Source organism: Bufo gargarizans, chromosome 11 (genome assembly GCF_014858855.1).
Source record: "Bufo gargarizans isolate SCDJY-AF-19 chromosome 11, ASM1485885v1, whole genome shotgun sequence".
In the NCBI taxonomy this organism is placed as follows: Eukaryota; Metazoa; Chordata; class Amphibia; order Anura; family Bufonidae; genus Bufo; species Bufo gargarizans.
In genome coordinates this window covers 35,165,020-35,182,914 of record NC_058090.1, presented here as the reverse complement: position 1 = coordinate 35,182,914, position 17,895 = coordinate 35,165,020, and the positions used below count along the sequence as shown (strand labels likewise).

The 17,895-nt window shown below is 42.2% G+C and overlaps 1 protein-coding gene across 1 annotated transcript in view; it reads left to right on the top strand.

Annotated features, from left to right (window-relative positions):
• LRRC9 (leucine rich repeat containing 9) overlaps positions 1-17,895 on the top strand; it is a 112,822-nt gene that overhangs the window by 27,799 nt on the left and 67,128 nt on the right. Inside the window, exons 9-14 of the mRNA XM_044272390.1 lie at positions 4,020-4,243; positions 5,371-5,502; positions 6,335-6,511; positions 11,613-11,730; positions 15,212-15,338; positions 17,496-17,642. Coding sequence (XP_044128325.1) covers positions 4,020-4,243; positions 5,371-5,502; positions 6,335-6,511; positions 11,613-11,730; positions 15,212-15,338; positions 17,496-17,642 — 925 coding nt within the window. The remainder of the gene's footprint in view (positions 1-4,019; positions 4,244-5,370; positions 5,503-6,334; positions 6,512-11,612; positions 11,731-15,211; positions 15,339-17,495; positions 17,643-17,895) is intronic.

The window sequence follows — 17,895 nt, the reverse complement described above, 5'->3', positions numbered from 1 at the left end:
TCTGATATAAACATGCTCCGATGCTCTCCCTTGCCCTGCGCTGTATTCATTATCGCGCAGTGCAAAGGCTGTTTGTTTATAATTTTTACACTGCTAGGCAGAGGCTCCCGCCTAGCAGTGTTCCTGGTGACATCATCGGCACTAATGGGCAGGCTTTAACGCTGCCCTAGCTGTTTTACAGGCTAGGGCAGCACCAAAGCCCACCCATTAGTGCCGTGACGTCACCGGACTCACTGCTAGGTGGAAGCCTCCGCCTAGCATAACCATGGAGAGCCCGGTACGTCACCGGATCTAAAGTAAAGGCCTTTGAAATGCTCCGATGTTCATATCAGAGGGGCTGTCTGGGTGAAAAGAGGGATATGTTCGGGTTTAGCTCTGAACCCGGACAACCCCTTTAACTTGTCCATGCACTCTTCAGTATTGCAGATGATGATGACACTATATGGCACCATACATGACAGAAAAATATTTGGGCAAATTGGAAAATGCTTTCAACAAACTTTATCACCACAGTCAGTCAAGCAAGGATGTGCAGACCTTAGTATAGAAGCATCCCATCTAAGCTACTGTGAAGCCCATAGGGATAAGGCCGCTGTTTGGCATGTACCTACAGAGGTAACTAGAAGGCACAAGCCAGCCCAAGGGTTTAAAAGAAAGGGAGTAGGCCCTCCTGCCCTGACTGAGATGAGGAAGGAATTAAAGGGGTATTCCACTGGATAGATGTTAAAGGGGTTGGCCCATCTTGCACATCGGGGGCATATCCTTAGAACGGAGCCCGCAAAGTGCAGGAGGGTGCACTGCGCATGTGTGGCCGCCCACCATTCATTTCTAGGGGAGCGCTTGGCTATTTTCGGAAGTCTAATTAAAATTAATGGGAAGCTCATTGCGCAAGCGCGGCCACTGCTGTATTCACTTTTTTTTTTTTTTAATCAATAGTTTTTATTGTTGTTTTTTTTATTTTTATATATTATAAGGTTATATTTCATATGTTTTATATAACATTTGATAAAAAAACAGAACATTTATATCAGTTTCTTCGTATTGTTGTATTGTTTTCATTTGTTAAATAGAGCGATTGAATTATACAATGTTAGTAAGTGTAAAATAGTTAATCATTGTGATATATAGTTATTTGTTGTTGTTACACTCTCTCTCTCTCTCTCTCTCTATATATATATATATATATATATATATATATATATATATATATATATCTCTATATACATTTAAAAGACACTCACGTATATATGTGTACTTATACGCACATACATCTGTGAATGTCTCATCCATATATTAACAACCACAAATTGTCACTCACTCATGTGATATTAACGTTAGGCCTCATGAACACGGCCATCGTTTTGGTCCGCATCCAAGTCGCAGTTTTGGCAGCTCGGGTGTGGACCCATTCACTTCAGTGTGGCTGCAAAAGATGCGGACAGCACTCCGTGTGCTGTCTGCATCCTTGCTCCGTTCTGTGGTCCGCAAAAAAATATAACCTGTCCTATTCTTGGTCCGCGCTTTGCAGACAACAATAGGCAGTTATATTAAAGGCTGTCCGTGCCGTTCCGCAAATTGCGGAACGCACACGGACGCCATCCGTGTTTTGCGGATCCGCAATTTGCGGACCGCAAAACACACAACGGTCATGTGCATGTAGCCTTAATAAAAGAAATAGGGGTAGGTTGGACATGTCGATATGAGTTAATAAGTAGTTAATACTATAGACTTTAAATATAGATATAGACATCTGCACAGACATTAAATAATGTAGCTAAATAATTATAAATAACATTTCGAATATGTGCGTTTGTGTGTAGAAACGTAAGACTACAATTGTACACACAGGTATCCACACATTTTCATTTATCTATACTATATATCTATGTGTATATATCCATATTATATATATTTATACATATCCATACATACATCTTGGACTATCTACATATGTGTATGTAGCCCATGTTACACGCACACAATTTGTCATCATATTTATGCATATATTATACGCATAATATATTTGTAAGGACAGTAGTGTACATATATACACACATATATGCATTTATCCTAAGTATTAATGAATTGGTTATTATATATTTTTATAAAATAAATATGACAGGTAAATAATATCAACGTCAATCATCTATAGTTAAAGGGGTCCTACACTTTGTTTAAACTGATGATCTATCCTCTGGTGTCGGACCCCCGCCGAGCAGATGCTGATGATCTATCCAGAGGATAGATCATCAGTTTAAACATAGTGCAGAACCCCTTTAAGGGAAAATCAGTTTGGTATGGTGTTTAGGTAGTTCGGGTTCCATAGAGTACCAGTATTTTTTTGTTTTTCCTACAGATAGTGAATATTATGCATATTTAATTTCCAAACTGTGTGCGTATGAGACCGATGTCCATACTTCTGAGATGGTGGGGATTTTTGGGCTTTTCCATTTTTGTGCTATAAGGCTTCTTGCGGCTCGTATTATAGGGGATCCCACCGTTTTGGTATGTTGTGGAATAGGTTGATTTGGTAGGAAACATAAGGCAAAGTCTGGAGATGGTTGGATATTTATATGCAGCATCTTGTTTAGTTTTTCAAATACCGTTTTCCAAAAAGTTAGAATTTTTGGACATGTCCACCATAGATGTAGATAGGTTCCTTAGGCTCCACAATTTTTTTCAGCATAGATCCGAGTAGTTGGGATCCATATGGTTTATTTGTACCGGTGTTAGGTGCCATCTCAGAAGTATTTTTCGAGAGCGTTCACAGTGGTGCATTCCTTTGGACATTTCATTAGTCCAGTTGAACGCAGATCTCTAATTTTCAGGAGAATAGGTTGTCCCTAGGTCTCTTTCCATTGTAGTATATATTTATTTTTTAACTTACCTTCACTATTGTTACTATCAGCATAGAAGTTAGAAATACCTTTCGTTACAAGACTTTGAGTAGAAAAGAATGAAAATGCAGATTTAGGAAAAATTGGGTAGTTGATCTGGATTTGGTTGTTTGTTAGGGGTTAATGTCAGCATTTTACTATTATTGCTGCCCCCTCTGGTTTCTTCAGCAATAACAGCCGTTGTTAGGCTGTTTTGTGAGAGACCGGCGCCATCTTGTGGAGCTTTCGTCGCTGTGACGAACTCAGTAATATGACGCGGTGCTCGCTCGTTCCTCTTCCCGTTCGACATCGCGGGAGACCAGGAGTCGGTAAGTATAATAAAATACTTGTTTTATTTCTGTCTCCGTTTTGTGCCGTTGTAGCGTCGCTGATCCACGGAGCTGACGGGTAAAGCGGCCATACTATTGCGCGGCCAAGCTCCGCCCCTGCTGTATTCACTTCTTTGGGGCTGATGGAAATAGCTGAGCCAGCACGTGGCTATTTTCCTCAGTCCCAAGTGCGCCCTCTGGCACTTATCGGGCTCTGTTCTAAGGATAGCAATATGCCCCCAATGTCCAAGATGGGCCAACCCCTTAAATGTTAGATTGTGAGGGTCCTACTTTAATTATTTTTATATAGGCTCTCTACAGTCGTTAAGTCTAACAGTTAGGGCTCTTTCACACAAGCGGATGCCGTGCTTGGAATACGCTGCGTGAAAGAGTGCCAAGCCCCGTTCCGGACAGCAGAGACACGGAGCATTAACATGACTGATAATGCTCTGTGCCTCTCTGTGATCTTTTTACTACAAAATCACAGTGACAACTTTATCTCACTGTAATTTTGTAGTAAAAAGGTCACAGAGAGTCAAGGAGCATTATCAGTCATGTTACTGCTCCGTGTCTCTGCTGTCCGGTGCGGGGCTTGGCTGTCTTTCACGCAGCGTATTCCACGCACGGCATCCGCTCGTGTGAAAGAGCCCTTATCCTCTATCCTATGGATAGGGGATAATTAGCTGCTACCAGAATACTCCTTTAATGTTTGGTTGCACTATGAAAATGTAGGCATGTTTTACCGACCTGTTGGTGTGTACTGTACAGTGTTATCTCATGGTGTGCACGTATGTTGTGTTCTTGTTCCTTACAGTTAGAGGAGAACTTATTAGCGGAAAGCCTATTGGCATCAAATAAGTCCCAGAAAACAATTACCAAATCTTATGGTCACATTGAACAACAGAAACCTATTGAGGAATCGAACCCATTGGAAAAGGAAGAAATCGAGAGAAGTGACTCAGACCTGAAAGAGCAGATATGTCGAAAGTTGTGTGCCCTGAACCAGAGAATACAGTTCTGGGGACAGAGGATGGATGAGTATGTTGTGTAATGCTTTCGCAAGAACCCAATTGCTACACCAGTTTTCTGGTTTTACATACATAAAAGTAACTATAACGAAATGGTCAGACATGTTCTAAAATACACTATGTTGCAGTTCCTTACTACTGTCAATATCTTTGCTTTCTGTCAGTGAATATAGATCTTTCTATTTATAATCAGAGACTGAAACACAGTCCTGATCATGTCCAGCTGCCCTAGGTGCAGGTCTTGTTACAGGAGACAGTTCTGATATTCATAACGAGACATGCATCGGTATGAACAGGATATGATCAACCTTTGAAGAATGTTTTCATTCCCTTAATGCGGGCAGAGATCTGGAAAACTGTGAGGAATTGCTAAACAAGATTGTGTGGCAAGGTTTATTTTAATTCCTTGAAATGTAGTTGGTTAGTGGTGCCAGGTACCAGGCCGCGTTCCTGAGGTCTGATGTAACTGTACATGCATACTGTACATGGTTAGCACTGGTGCCTTGCAGCGCTGGGGTCCTAGGTTCGAATCTGATCAAGGACAACATCAGCATGGAGTTTGCGTGGGTTTCCCCTGGGTACTCCGGTTTCCTCCTACACTCCAAAGACATACTGATAGGGACCTTAGATTGTGAGCCTCATTGGGGATAGTTGGATGCTAATGTCTGTAAAGCGCTGCAGAATATAGTAGCGCTATATAAGTGCATAAAAAAAATAATAATAAAAAAATAAAATAAGAATATATATATATATATATATATATATATATATATATATATATATATATATATAATTTTTTATGTATTTTATCAGAGTTCATAGTAATTTGTCTCGCACCTTAGCCATGTTAAGCCTATTTTATTTCCGGATCTCAGAATTTATGGTAATCTAAAAATGTATCAGAAAAACTGCAATAAATGCGCTTGAAATTAGCTGGGAAATAAAGCTTCCTAGTGGTTTATTTTATTGCTTTATTTATGTGCTGGGCTACCCTGACCTTACCCAGCAACAGGGGTACATATACTGCACCCTACTGACACTTATCTATTGCCATATGTATAAACAGGGTCTTAAGGAAGTTTGAGAAAAATGAAATCCGTTCATGTCTGTCTTTCTTCTATCCTATTACCGTTTTAGGATCGACACTCTTCATAAGAAAGAAGTTGCGAGGATGGAACAAAGCTTTGATCTTTCGGCCCAGTTCTTACAGACAGAGCTTGAAACCGTAGGGAATGTTCGCTTTGAAGAAGGCACTCCATCAGATTCATGGTTAGCTTAGTGCATGCCAGCTTTCATTATACCTACTGCAGTTAATTACTGAGCCATTGGCATCTGTTGTGCCTGACAGACTGGTGCATTGTGGGGCGCAAAGCTGTATATACAGAAGATAGTAGCAAAGCCTATGTTGTTAACGTTGGAATGGAGAGATTTTTAGTATTTATTGGGCGCTAATCAGTACATAACTAAACACTGGGCCTCATAGATAAAAGATTAATAAAAGAAAAATTGTCAGCATTGCCCATAACACTAGCCACTACAGATTCCTCCGGCAGAGGCTTACCTCCCCGAGGACAAAAGGATCAGGCAGTTGAAATCGAATATCCGCAATTGTAGCCATTGTAGCCAACATTAGCTGTCAGGGGGAGAGTCAGGAGGCCCCCTTACACATTACAGGGTCAGACGCCCCCACTGACAATAGTGAGTTTGGAAGTCGACCTAATGTGTATAGACAGGTTTACGCTATAAATGTTACATCTCAATCCATATTGAATACAATGCAAAGATAATAGTGTCATTGTCCATAGCAACAAATCACAACTAGAATCTGGTTGGTTGCTATTGGCAACATAGGAAGTTCTTATGCACGAAGCGCAGAATTTTATTTTTTCTATCAGAGTGGCTACACGTCTTTATGGGAAATGCATTGAAATCATATCACCTTACTGTGTACAGACAGAGGCAACATCTCTTCTAATTTCTAGTCTCTTACGGCTATTGCAACTATTTCTCTTTGTCACATTTTCACAATGGTTTGTCTTTTGTTTCCACTTCAGCATCTCCCATCTTTTGACAGCTCACATTCTCAATTTAATTTATTCAGGTTCAAGTCCTGTTATGATCTGATTCTATCACGCTCCTGTGCATCAAATATTAAAACACTCGGGATCACTGGAGTGAAAATAAATCGAATAGTCAGGGTGCACAATCGAATTCTGCGATTCAGGTTTGAGGAAAGGCTCCAGGATCACCTTGACGATGAGGACGACGCCGCTGCAGCGTAGGTTTCAGGCTCTTGAGACATGCATTGAATGTGTTGTACGGCTCCTAATACACATACGAATTATGGTTTGACTTTTTCCTGCTTATTTTTTTTTTTCATTTGTTTTTGTGCTAATATGTTAGTAATTAAAGGGGTTATCCAGGTAAATGTAATGATGACCTATCCTCAGGATAGAAAAACTACAAGTTGAAAGCAGCACTAACATACCATATAGACTTCACCTTGAAGGATATGCTGCCATTGACTAGTATCTATCCTCAGGATAGGTCATCGTTATCATATCGGTGGGGGTCTGAGCCCCGACCCCCGATCAGCTGTTACAGGGAGCCGCCGTGCTCACCAGAGCTTTGGTTAGAGTAGCCGGCTCCTGGCAGCTTTTCAAGCAAAGCGCGGTACATTGTATAGCGGCAGTGCTTGGTATTGCAGCTCTGCCCTATTCACTTCAATAGGGCTGAGCTGCAACTAGGCCATGTGACCGATGTACGGTGACGTCACATGACCTAGGAAGAGGCCGTGGCGCTCATGGAGCACTGGCATCTTTTAACTGTTGATTGCCGGGGGTCGGACCCTCGTCAATCTGATATTTATGACATATATCAAGAAGACCCCTTTTAATTTTGAGTCTGGCTTCACACACTTTTTTTTTTTATAGATATTTTTAGCTAATTTTAGCATTTTTGCTGTGTTTCTCATCGCTATTTCCTAGTCAAAAAACGCCACCTTCAGATGTTGGCTGTAAGTCTATAGGAATCAATATGAAGCAGTACAAACATGAGGAGTAGTCATCAATATTGTACTCCTGGATCGGCGCTCTACAGTCATGAGCAAAAGTTTTGAGACTGACACAAATTTTGGTTTTCACAAAGTTTGCTGCTTCAATTTTTATGATGGCAATTTGCATTAACTCCAAATTGTTAGGAAGAGGGTTCAGATGAATTGCTCTTAATTACACAGTTATTCCTTGCCATGAAAATTAACTTAATGTCAAAAAAACAATTTCCTCTGCATTTTAGCCCTGCCACAAAATAAAAGTAATCAGAGCTAACGTGAAAAAGACTATTTATACCTTTTAATGTATCACATAGATGGGTAAGGGAACAAATGTGCCCATATTAAAATTGCTATATAGCCAGTAACAAACTCCCAGACAAAAAAAGAAAAACAAAAGAAGAAATCTATGGAGTGAACGATGAACATATATGCAACAAGGAGGTCGGGGGATGAGATTTGATGACCAGTCCCTACGTTACCCTGTATATCTCTTAGGCCAGGGGGACCCCCTGATGGTGGAGGCTCCCTTTCCCCGTTCCTAAAGCTGATATATCCCTATTGCAGCCCTACAAGAATAGAATAATGGAGCAATACACGCTCCAATATATATAAATGAATAAAGCTGGTGCAGTAACCCCGACGCGTTTTCCCTTTAACTAGAGGTTCATCAGGGGGTGGTAATCAATGATATTAGGGATAAAGAAACATAGAAAATCAGATAACTGCTGATAATACTTAGCTCCCGGACGGAGTTGGGACAAGATGATCCCCAAGGTAGGATGATGAAACCAGGTGATATCTAATCATGGGGAGACCACGTTCAAACAGTCCGCTCGATACAGAGCCTATGCAGCTTTTTTTTGTTTTTCTTTTTTTGTGTGGGAGTTTGTTACTGGCTATATAGCAATTTTAATATGGGCACATTTGTTCCCTTACCCATCTATGTAATACATTAAAGGTATTTATATAAATAGTCTTTTTCACGTTAGCTCTGATTACTTCGATTTAATTTTCTACGTGACTTATTGTATATCAAGCGATATCTTAATCTTGATTTTCCTGCCACAAAATAACCTGCTAACATCATATCAGTGATCTTCTTGTTAGCTCAGGAGAAAGTGTTAACACGTTACAAGACAGCTGATATCACTCTGTCATGCTGATTGCATCAGAAGAGCAGATTGGTTGCTTTAAAAGGGGGTTGGTGATTGAAATCATCATCTTCTTCTGTTAACTATGGTTACTTCAAAGGAAACACGTGCAGTCACCATTGCTTTGCATCAGAAGGGCTTCACAGGCAAGGACATTGCTGCTTGTAAGATTGCATCTATATGAACCATTTATTGGATCATCAAGAACTTCAAGGAGAAAGGTGCCATTGCTGTGAAGAAGGCTTCAGGGCACCCAAGAAAGTCCAGTAAGCGACAGGACCATCTCCTAAAGAGAATTCAGCTACAGGATCGGGTCACCACCAGTGCAGAACGTTCAGAAATGGCAGCAGACAGGTGTGAGTACATCTGCACGCACAGTAAGGCCTCATGCACACGGATGTTGTTTTGGTCTGCATCCGAGCCGCAGTTTTGCCAGCTCGGATGCGGACCCATTCACTTCAATGGGGCTGCAAAAGATGCGGACAGCGCTCCGTGTGCTGTCCGCATCCGTTGCTCCGTTCCGTGGCCCTGCAAAAAAAATATAACCTGTCCTATTCTTGTCCGCGCTTTGCGGACAAGAATAGGCAGTTATATTAAAGGCTGTCTGTGCCGTTCCGCAAATTGCGGAACGTGCACGGACACCATCCGTGTTTTGCAGATCCGCGATTTGCGGACCGCAAAACACACAACGGTCATGTGCATGTAGCCTAAGGCAAATGTTTTTTGAGGATGGCCTCGTGTCAAGAAGGGCAGCAAAGAAGCCACTTCTCTCCAACTAAAATATCACGGACAGACTGACAATCTGCAAGAAGTACAGGGATTGGACTGCAGAGGACTGGGGTAAAGCTATTGTCTCTGATGAATCCCCCTTCAGATTGTTTGGGACATCTAGAAAAATTACTGGAGAAGAAAAGGTGAGCGCTACCTAGAGTCCTATGTCATACCAAAAGTAAAGCATCCTAAGACCATTCATGTGTGGGGTTGCTTCTCGTCTAGAGGAGTGGGCTCACTCACAATTTTGCCTAAGAACTACTGCCATGAATAAAGAATGGGATCAAAACACCCTCCAAGAGCAACTTATCCCAACCATCTAGGAGCAATGTGGTGAGGAACAATGCTTCTTCCAGCATGATGGAGCACCATGTCACAAGGCAAAAGTGAGAACTTAGTGGCTTGGTGAACTAATGGGTCCATGGCTAGGAATCTCCCCAGATATCAATGCCACTGAGAACCTGTGCACAAACAAAAAAACTGAAATGATGATGAACTCCAAGCACTGAATGGGTGAACACCAGTCAAAATTTGGCCCAGAAGCTGATATCCAGCATGCCAGGGCGAACTGCAGAAATCTTGAAAAAGAAGGGTCAACACAAGAAATAGTCTTTGCATAAACTTTATGGATTTGTCAATAAAAGTTACAAAACTTATGAGAAGCTTATAATCGCATTTCAGTATTCCATAGAAACATCTAAAGACTAAAAGATCAAAAACACAGAAGCAGCAAACTGTGTGAAAACCAAAATTTGTGTCAGTCTCAAAACTTCAGGCTACTGCTGGGCGTCAGATGCACCACAATTATTAAGAAACGCATCTTGGAACGTCCTTGCGTCAGAGCTGAAATCTATGGCAGCTAGGATCTGATGTAGCTTTGAGGTATAATTTATGGCAGTTTTTTGTCACAAATTAAAATAAATGTCCCTGACTGCCCAGCTCTGCAGTGCCCACCCCTTGCCCTGCGCCACCTACTTTTCTGAAAAGTGGCAAGAGAGGCACAACCTAGGGATCAACAGATTATCGGAGTTACCGATCTTATCGGCCGATATTCATGATTTTTAAAGTTATCGGCATCTAACCTTGCCGATATGCCGATAATGCGTCCAGCTCGCTATGACAGAACATGAGCGCACTGCTGTCAGCGCGCTCATGTTCCCTCAGCAGCACAGGGGAGAAGGAGTCACTCTCTCCCTCCCCCCTGTGCCGCGCTGCCAATGAGGAGAGATGGGAGGAGAAGGGGCACTGCCACCAATGATAATTAACATCTAATACAAATACAGGAGGCGGTGCCCAGCCTATATAACAGGAAGCTGTGATCAGGTGTGCGGCACCTGAGGGGTTAACTGCTGCCACTGATCGCAGCTCCCTGTCAGAGGCAGGGTGCCGGCTATGTGATTCTGCGTCAACACACCCGCCTCCTGTATTAAAAGTTAATTATCATTGGTGGCACAGTGCGCACTCCCTCCCCCCCCACCCCCCAGTATTAAAGTCATTGGTGGCAGTGGCCACAGGGTCCCCTCCCCTCCTCTTCATTGGTGGTACAGTGGCAGCTTCTGATCGTAGCCCCAGCAGTGTAATCCTGGGGCTCCGATCGGTTACCATGGCAGCCAGGATGCTACTGAAGCCCTGGCTGCCATGGTAATCTCCCTGCTGCCGTGTGCACTATGCACAGGGCAGCATGGAGAGTGTGAAGTCCTATTCATCCTGATAGAGATCTATCAGTATGAATAGGACAAGGGATTAAAAGATCTCAGGTTCTAGCCCCTGAGGGGGGAAATAGTTATTAAATAAAAAGTAAAAAAAAAAAAAAGTAAAAAAAAAACTGCCTAAATATTAAGTATAAATCACCCCCTTTCCCAATTTTACATATAAAATATATAAACAATAAATAAACATGTCACATATTCCCACGTCTGAGAGAGTCCAAACTATTAAAATATATTTTAAAAAAATCTCCTATGTGGTGAACACCGTAACAGAAATTATTATTATAATTTTTTTTATGAAAATGCACAGAATATCGGTATGAGTTATCGGCTATCAGCCTGGAAGTTCACAGGTTATCGGTATCGGCTCTAAAAAGAATCAATATTGGTCGATCCCTAGCACAACCCACCAAAAAGTTGAATTTTTTTGGGAAAGTAGGGGTATGCACAAAATGTACGACTTGTTGATGCGTATGGGTTTGATAAATGTGCTCTAGAAATTTGCCATAGTTTGTAAGCAATGAGAAACAGCTTTGTATAAGAGCTGTATACAAAAAAGTATTTTTCATCAAGACTGTTGGCAGAGTTTCTTTATTTTCAGATGCATTGAAACAATTTAAATAGTTGCAAAAATGTGTATATCCTTTAATACTATTAGAATGCTCATTTATACTGCCATATTTACTTTTCTTGCAGAAGCTACAAGAGAAAGCTAGAATATCTTTTTTATACTTTGGACCCCGGCATATCAGCTGAAAAGAACAATCTCCTTCAAATTCTTGAAGATGGGTTTAAAGTCACAAAAAGTTCCCAGGTAAAGAAACACTTTTTTTTTTTTTTTTTAACAGAATGAGTTATAATCCCATACAATCTAAAACAGTTTTACTTTTCTTAGAACATAGCATTATGCTGTTCATCTGTTATTCCTGGAAATGTATGAATACATTTATCGTGATTCTCAGGGCGTGTCCTTACACATTCTGATACTGTCCAATCAGAGATGACTGTGTCAGGACATACCCTATTAATAAGGGAATTTGTAATGCCCAGTTGTCAATTTATTCATATATTTCGAGGTGCAATAATGGAGGAATGACACAATGCAGAGCTCTAATAAACAATGTTCCACAATTGTTATTTCGTGGAGAACACAATTTATTACTAAAAGGGAAATATCAGGACAGAAGACAGGTCCCTGCAGCACTGGGGGCCTAGGTTTGAATTCAACCAAGGACAACATCTGCATTGAGTTTGTAGGTTCTCCCTTGGTTTACATGGGTTTCCTCCGGGTACTCCGGTTTCCTCCCATACTCCAAAGACATACTGATAGGGAACTTAGATTGTGAGCCCCATTGGAGTGATGATAATGTGTGCAAAGCGCTGCGGAATATGTCAGCGATACATAAGTGAGTTTTAAAATACGCAAATACTGACATGGTGGCACTACAAGATGCCTAAGGGTAGTTAGAAAAGTAGGTGAGGAACCTATTATTGCTGTAAGCCAATGGTTAAGGCTTCTAACATAGGTCCATGTCATCAGCAGCTCTTTCTATCAGTGGTGCCGGTAGAACGGCCTGGCACCACTGTGTCACTATTCTAGCTACCCTTGGGCATCTTATCTAAAGTGCCACTATCTCAATACCAGTCGCACTTTAACCAGTACAGTATTCCCCTTTGTCAGACGGCCGCTCACACATAGCATTCTAGACTTATGTCTTTTGTGGCAGAAGGAAAATGGGTGTTACCGCCATAGCACCCTGGGCACACACACAAAAAAGGAGGATCGGAGCTCAGCACAAGGGAGGAAACATTTTCTAAATTTCTCCTCTACTTTGTGTCAAGATCCGATCCTCGGTCCAAATCAGCCCTTATGGTCTCCGAGTTGGCCTCCTGTATATCACAATGTTGTGGTGGTGGTGGATCATTTTAAATATCTGGGTATTATTATTACCAAAGACCCAGCAATGTCCCACTAGCTTAACATTGTTCCCATTGGATCTTACGCTGTAGACAAATTCAAATCTTGGATCACATTGCCTTTATCCGTAATGGGCAGATTGAACCTTGTCAAAATGGTCCTCCTACCCAAGGCAGGTTTTTTTTGAATGATTACACTCTGCAATTACAAAATTTGTATGGGGAAAAGAAAGGAGGAAGCTGGCTTTGGTTAATTTACAGAGAGGTGTTGGCTGCAGGGTGGAGCGGCTATGTCCGATCTGTTTTTATACTTTTTAGCAGGACAGCTGAGATTTCTGACTACTTGGGTTACACAAACACCTATACCGAACTCCGAATTCTACTTGAGGCACCATCTGAGACTCTCAACCTTGTGGCCGGTTCTAGAAAACTTACAGGCTATAGGCGGCCGAATATTGCCCGTACACAGGTTGGCTCACCAGGTTTGGAGGGCTGCAAAGCTTCAACAATACCAGGACCTTCCTGATGCTGTTGCACTATGGGATAACCCTATGTTCCCACACTTGATGCACTGTGAAGGTAGAATCGTCTGGGAAAACTATGGTGTACTCACTATGAGGGATTTATATGAGAAAGGTATTTTATATTCTTTCACTCAGCTTCAGGAGAAGATAGGGGTTCTGCAATCTCATTTCTATAGGTTTCTGCAGCTAAGACATGCCCTACAATCTCAATTTCATAAGGACACACGAGCCATTTCCAAATACCCATTGATAGGCATACTTAAGACCCAGGGGCCAAAGGGTATGATCTCGATTTTATATACGCACCTCCTTGATCTTAAAATGCATTCCAAACCTCTGTTAGTGGAGACTAGGTAGAAAGAGAGGATGCCACAACTTACTGATGAGGAATGGTCGGAGGCTCTGAGTGCAGCGTCCACTGTATCGCCCTCTTAATAATAGGTTGATTCAGCTAGTCATACTCCACAGGAGCTACTTAACACCCACCAGGTTGTACAAAATGGGTAGGATAGATCACACTAGATGCCATAGATGCGCTCAAAATAATGCGGATTTCTGGCATCTTATATGGGAATATCGGTATGTACAATCCTTTTGGAAAAAGGTAGTGGATATTCTGTCTTCTTTGATCACAGAGGTAATACCCTGTTGTCCTAAGATTTGTCTTTTGGGAATAGTGGAAAGTGATAACCGCACTTTGTATGTATGTACATTTCTGAGAGAGACCCTATTCCTAGCCAGGAAAGCAATAGCACTTCGTTGGATGGCAGGCCGCCGACCATAGGTCAATGGAAAGCGTTAGTACATCAGATATTGCCTTTTGAAAGAATAATGTATGGTAACAGGAAGTGCCCCCAGAAATTCAAGAAGATATGGGGATCTTGGTGCTCCTCCCCAATCACGGCGCTGCCATCTCATATGCACTCTGCTCAAAATGCATAACATTGTTTTTTTTTTTTGTTTTTTATATTTATATACCACTAGGTGATGCTATATATTGTTGTTTCTATGGTCCCATATGGGAAAATGTATTTCATTTTTACCAGTACCGGAAGAAGACCTTATTGCAATGTATGTGACCACACATTTATGCTTTGAAATTGAAGTTGACATTTGTGTTAATGTACCAATTTTCACTTGTTATTCTCAATAAAACGATCCGATCCTCCTGTGATAGAGAACAGATTTACAGGACATTTCCTGAATGTACACGGCGCTTAAAGGGGTTATCCAACACCTATAATGTCCCCCCTAATGCCCGGGCCCCTCATGTAGGTTATACTTGCCCCACTCCCCAGCACCCACATCGTTCCTGATGCCTGCACGGCCACCGCTGCGCAGATCAAAACATCCAGCGACAGGAAGGGGAACCATTAGCAGGCCGCAATGGGGACGAGACTCTGTCAAGCTCGTCCCCGTTGCAGCCTACTATTGGCTGCCCGTCGCAGGATGTTTTGATCTGCGCGACGGGGAGATGCAGCGGCGGCCGTGCAGGCATCAGGAGCGATGTGGGTGCCGGGGAGTGGGGTAAGTATAACCTACATGAGGGGCCCAGGCAGGGGGTACATTAAAGGGGTTGGGCAACCCCTTTAACTTTGGTTTCAGGTCAATGTTCACAGTGAGAGTTGCCAGTCTGAACATCCCTGCCTTTCACTGCCCCTTGAAAAGCTGCTGGGCCCTGCAGAGCTTTTTTTTTTTTTTTTCTTTCTTTTCATGAGGGTCCGTTATATCGTAATTAATGTAATTAATGAAAAAGATGCAGAACTGTGCCCCACTCTGGTTCTTGCCTTAGCCATAATACATTGCTTTCACCATTGTCTTCATCTTTACCATGTCATGTTGTATTTTGCACAGTTGTATGATCAGGAACAAGAAGAAGCTGTCCTCCTCTCCAACAGTTTGGCATTTTATGAGACTTCTAAATTGCGGCAAGAAACAAACCAAGAGACAAATCATTATGATCCAGAACTCTTTAAACACGGTAAACTAATTACAAGAGCACATCGATGATACACGAAATGATAGATGACATAGTGAGTCCAGTGTTGAGACTTGCCTGACTAATGAATGCAGCGAATGAATCAGATTCCATGTAATCACTTGGGGAATAATCGTGGGACTAGCTGAGGTTGACACGACTACTTGGTTCAATGAACACGTTAACTTGGACAGAATAATACTTTCAGCAGTTCCTGGAAATAAAATTCATGCTGTCATTTCTAATCTTCTGAAGCACACAGTCATTGGCATTATGAAATGTACGTCACTCATACATTACAATCCTAGCTAGGGTTTCACGCATACACTTAAAATAACAATTGTAGTTAGCTATAAAATCCAAGTATGAGTGAAATGAAAGGGAAGCTGTCCCCATATTCATGGTGCCGTAACTCTGGGCAGCATGGCATACCGACAGGATCATTCATTTACAATGCACCACGTTTAAAGGGGCTTCCCATCTCAACGTTTGTGACTTATCACTAGGATATGCCACACGTGTTAAATAGATGTGAGTCCCAACTAGGGGACCCGATCCTATCTCCACTACAGGGCCCCCTAAAGTGATAGGAGAGCAGCCACGTATCTGAGGCCACCCTCTATTCTCTGCTATGGGAGTTCCGAAAATAGCTGAGCGCTGGCTCAGCTATTTCTTGCAGTCCCATAGCGTCAGAATGGAGCGCGCGCAATTCATGCACAGTAGACTCTTCTACACTTGGGGGGTCCGCATTCTGGAGATGGGAGCAGGTCCCACACCTATCTGACATTCGTGGTGTATCCTAAAAACTAGTTTCAGTGTTCACCCAAAAAATCTAATTTTACTTTTCAACATCTCTTAGCAGCCGTCTGTGAGAAAAACGCACATATACTGTATGACGTCCGATTTGCTGTGCATTTTTTTTCACAGACCCATTGACTGAATGGGTGAGTCTGATGTGAGTAATGCATCCTGTGGTTCTCTTTGCATTGACCGATGGTCCATGTGGAAAATTGGACATCTGAAGTGGCCCCTCGAATATAATGTATCAGTGTTCTACATTTGGACAGCACAGGAATGTCTGTCACTTGTGTGACAAGGCCCTAAAGCTGGCCATACACATGTATGTGTGTAGGCCAAACCCACCGGTTTCAGCTGGTTCGGCCAACCATGTAATGTGTATGGTGACCTTCCAACTTTTCCTCAATGATCTCCATCTCTCCTGATGTCAGGGCAGATGGAGATCAGATATGTTGGATTCAGTTGCCCGATCATTTTATTAGTGGTGAGATAAACGTCTGCCAGAGGAGTCTGGGTAGAGGTGAGAAAGCAGCTGCCATACCTATACATGCATATGTATAGGAGGAGGATCGGGAAAGATAGCTAGCATTCCAATTTGTATCACCAGCTTAAGGGCTATGGACACCTTCTGGGCAATTTTTTTATGATTGCATTTTAGGCTACTTTCACAGTGGCGTTTATCTTTTCCGGCACACTGTTCCGGCAGGAGAACAGCCTGCCGGATGCGTACTACAGTGTACACCCGTGTGCTGCTGGAAGTCCGCCCAGCCCCATTCGCTATAATGGGGAGTGGAGTAGATCCAGCGGCATATTTGCCGTGCTGCTGCCTGATCTAAACCGCTCCACATTATAGTGAATGGGGCCGGGCGGACTTCGGGCAGCACAAGGATGTACAAAATGCCACCTAAAGGTGTCAATAGCCTTTAAGGAGAAGACCTGCCAATCAAGGAGCAGCAGGCCCAGTGGACGCTTCTCTCCATCACTTAATGTACAGGGTCATTACTGTAGGAACAAAACCCCCAAAATGGGGCATAGCAACCTGATATTATTGTCATCCAGTTTTAAAAAAAAAATATTCACTTTCATCAAACTCGATGAAACACACGTTAAGCTGAACGGACAAAATCTTCCGACTCGGCAGATTGTATTTTCGGCAGACGGGTCTGCCGTCTGCGACCGTGAGACACTCGTTCGCGCTAGTTTTTCAAACCGTCGACCTGAATGGCTGAAATCTGCCATTCTGGTTGACTTTAATCTTATGCGTATCGCCACCTTTTGTGTATATTCAAATACTTTTAAAGAAATAGTGCATTATATTTCTATGATAACACTTTGTCATTGTATTTCATTTTGTTTCCTCAGGTAAACTTATCATCTCTAAAGTGTTCCTTGGCCATAGCGTTCAGGCACAAGAATTTGTGCCTATTAATCCTGCTAATTATCCTGGTGCTAATTCAGTCTTCAGACCGCTGAAGTTGAACAGCAGAACTCCATGTTCTTCAGATGATGGTGCGTTCCTTCTGTATTAATTATATAAAAATGCATAAAACACTTTACAGCCCTGAGGTAATAACAGTAACCTTGCTTTGTGACTTCTAGAATTACCTTGCATCAAAATTTTTTTAATTTTAAGCGACTTAGACTACTAGCGACTTAGGGGTTCTCCGGGCTTTTAATATTGATGACCTATCCTCAGGATAGGTCGTCAATATCAGATCAGCTGGGGTCTGACTCCCAGCACCCCCGCCGATCAGCTATTTGA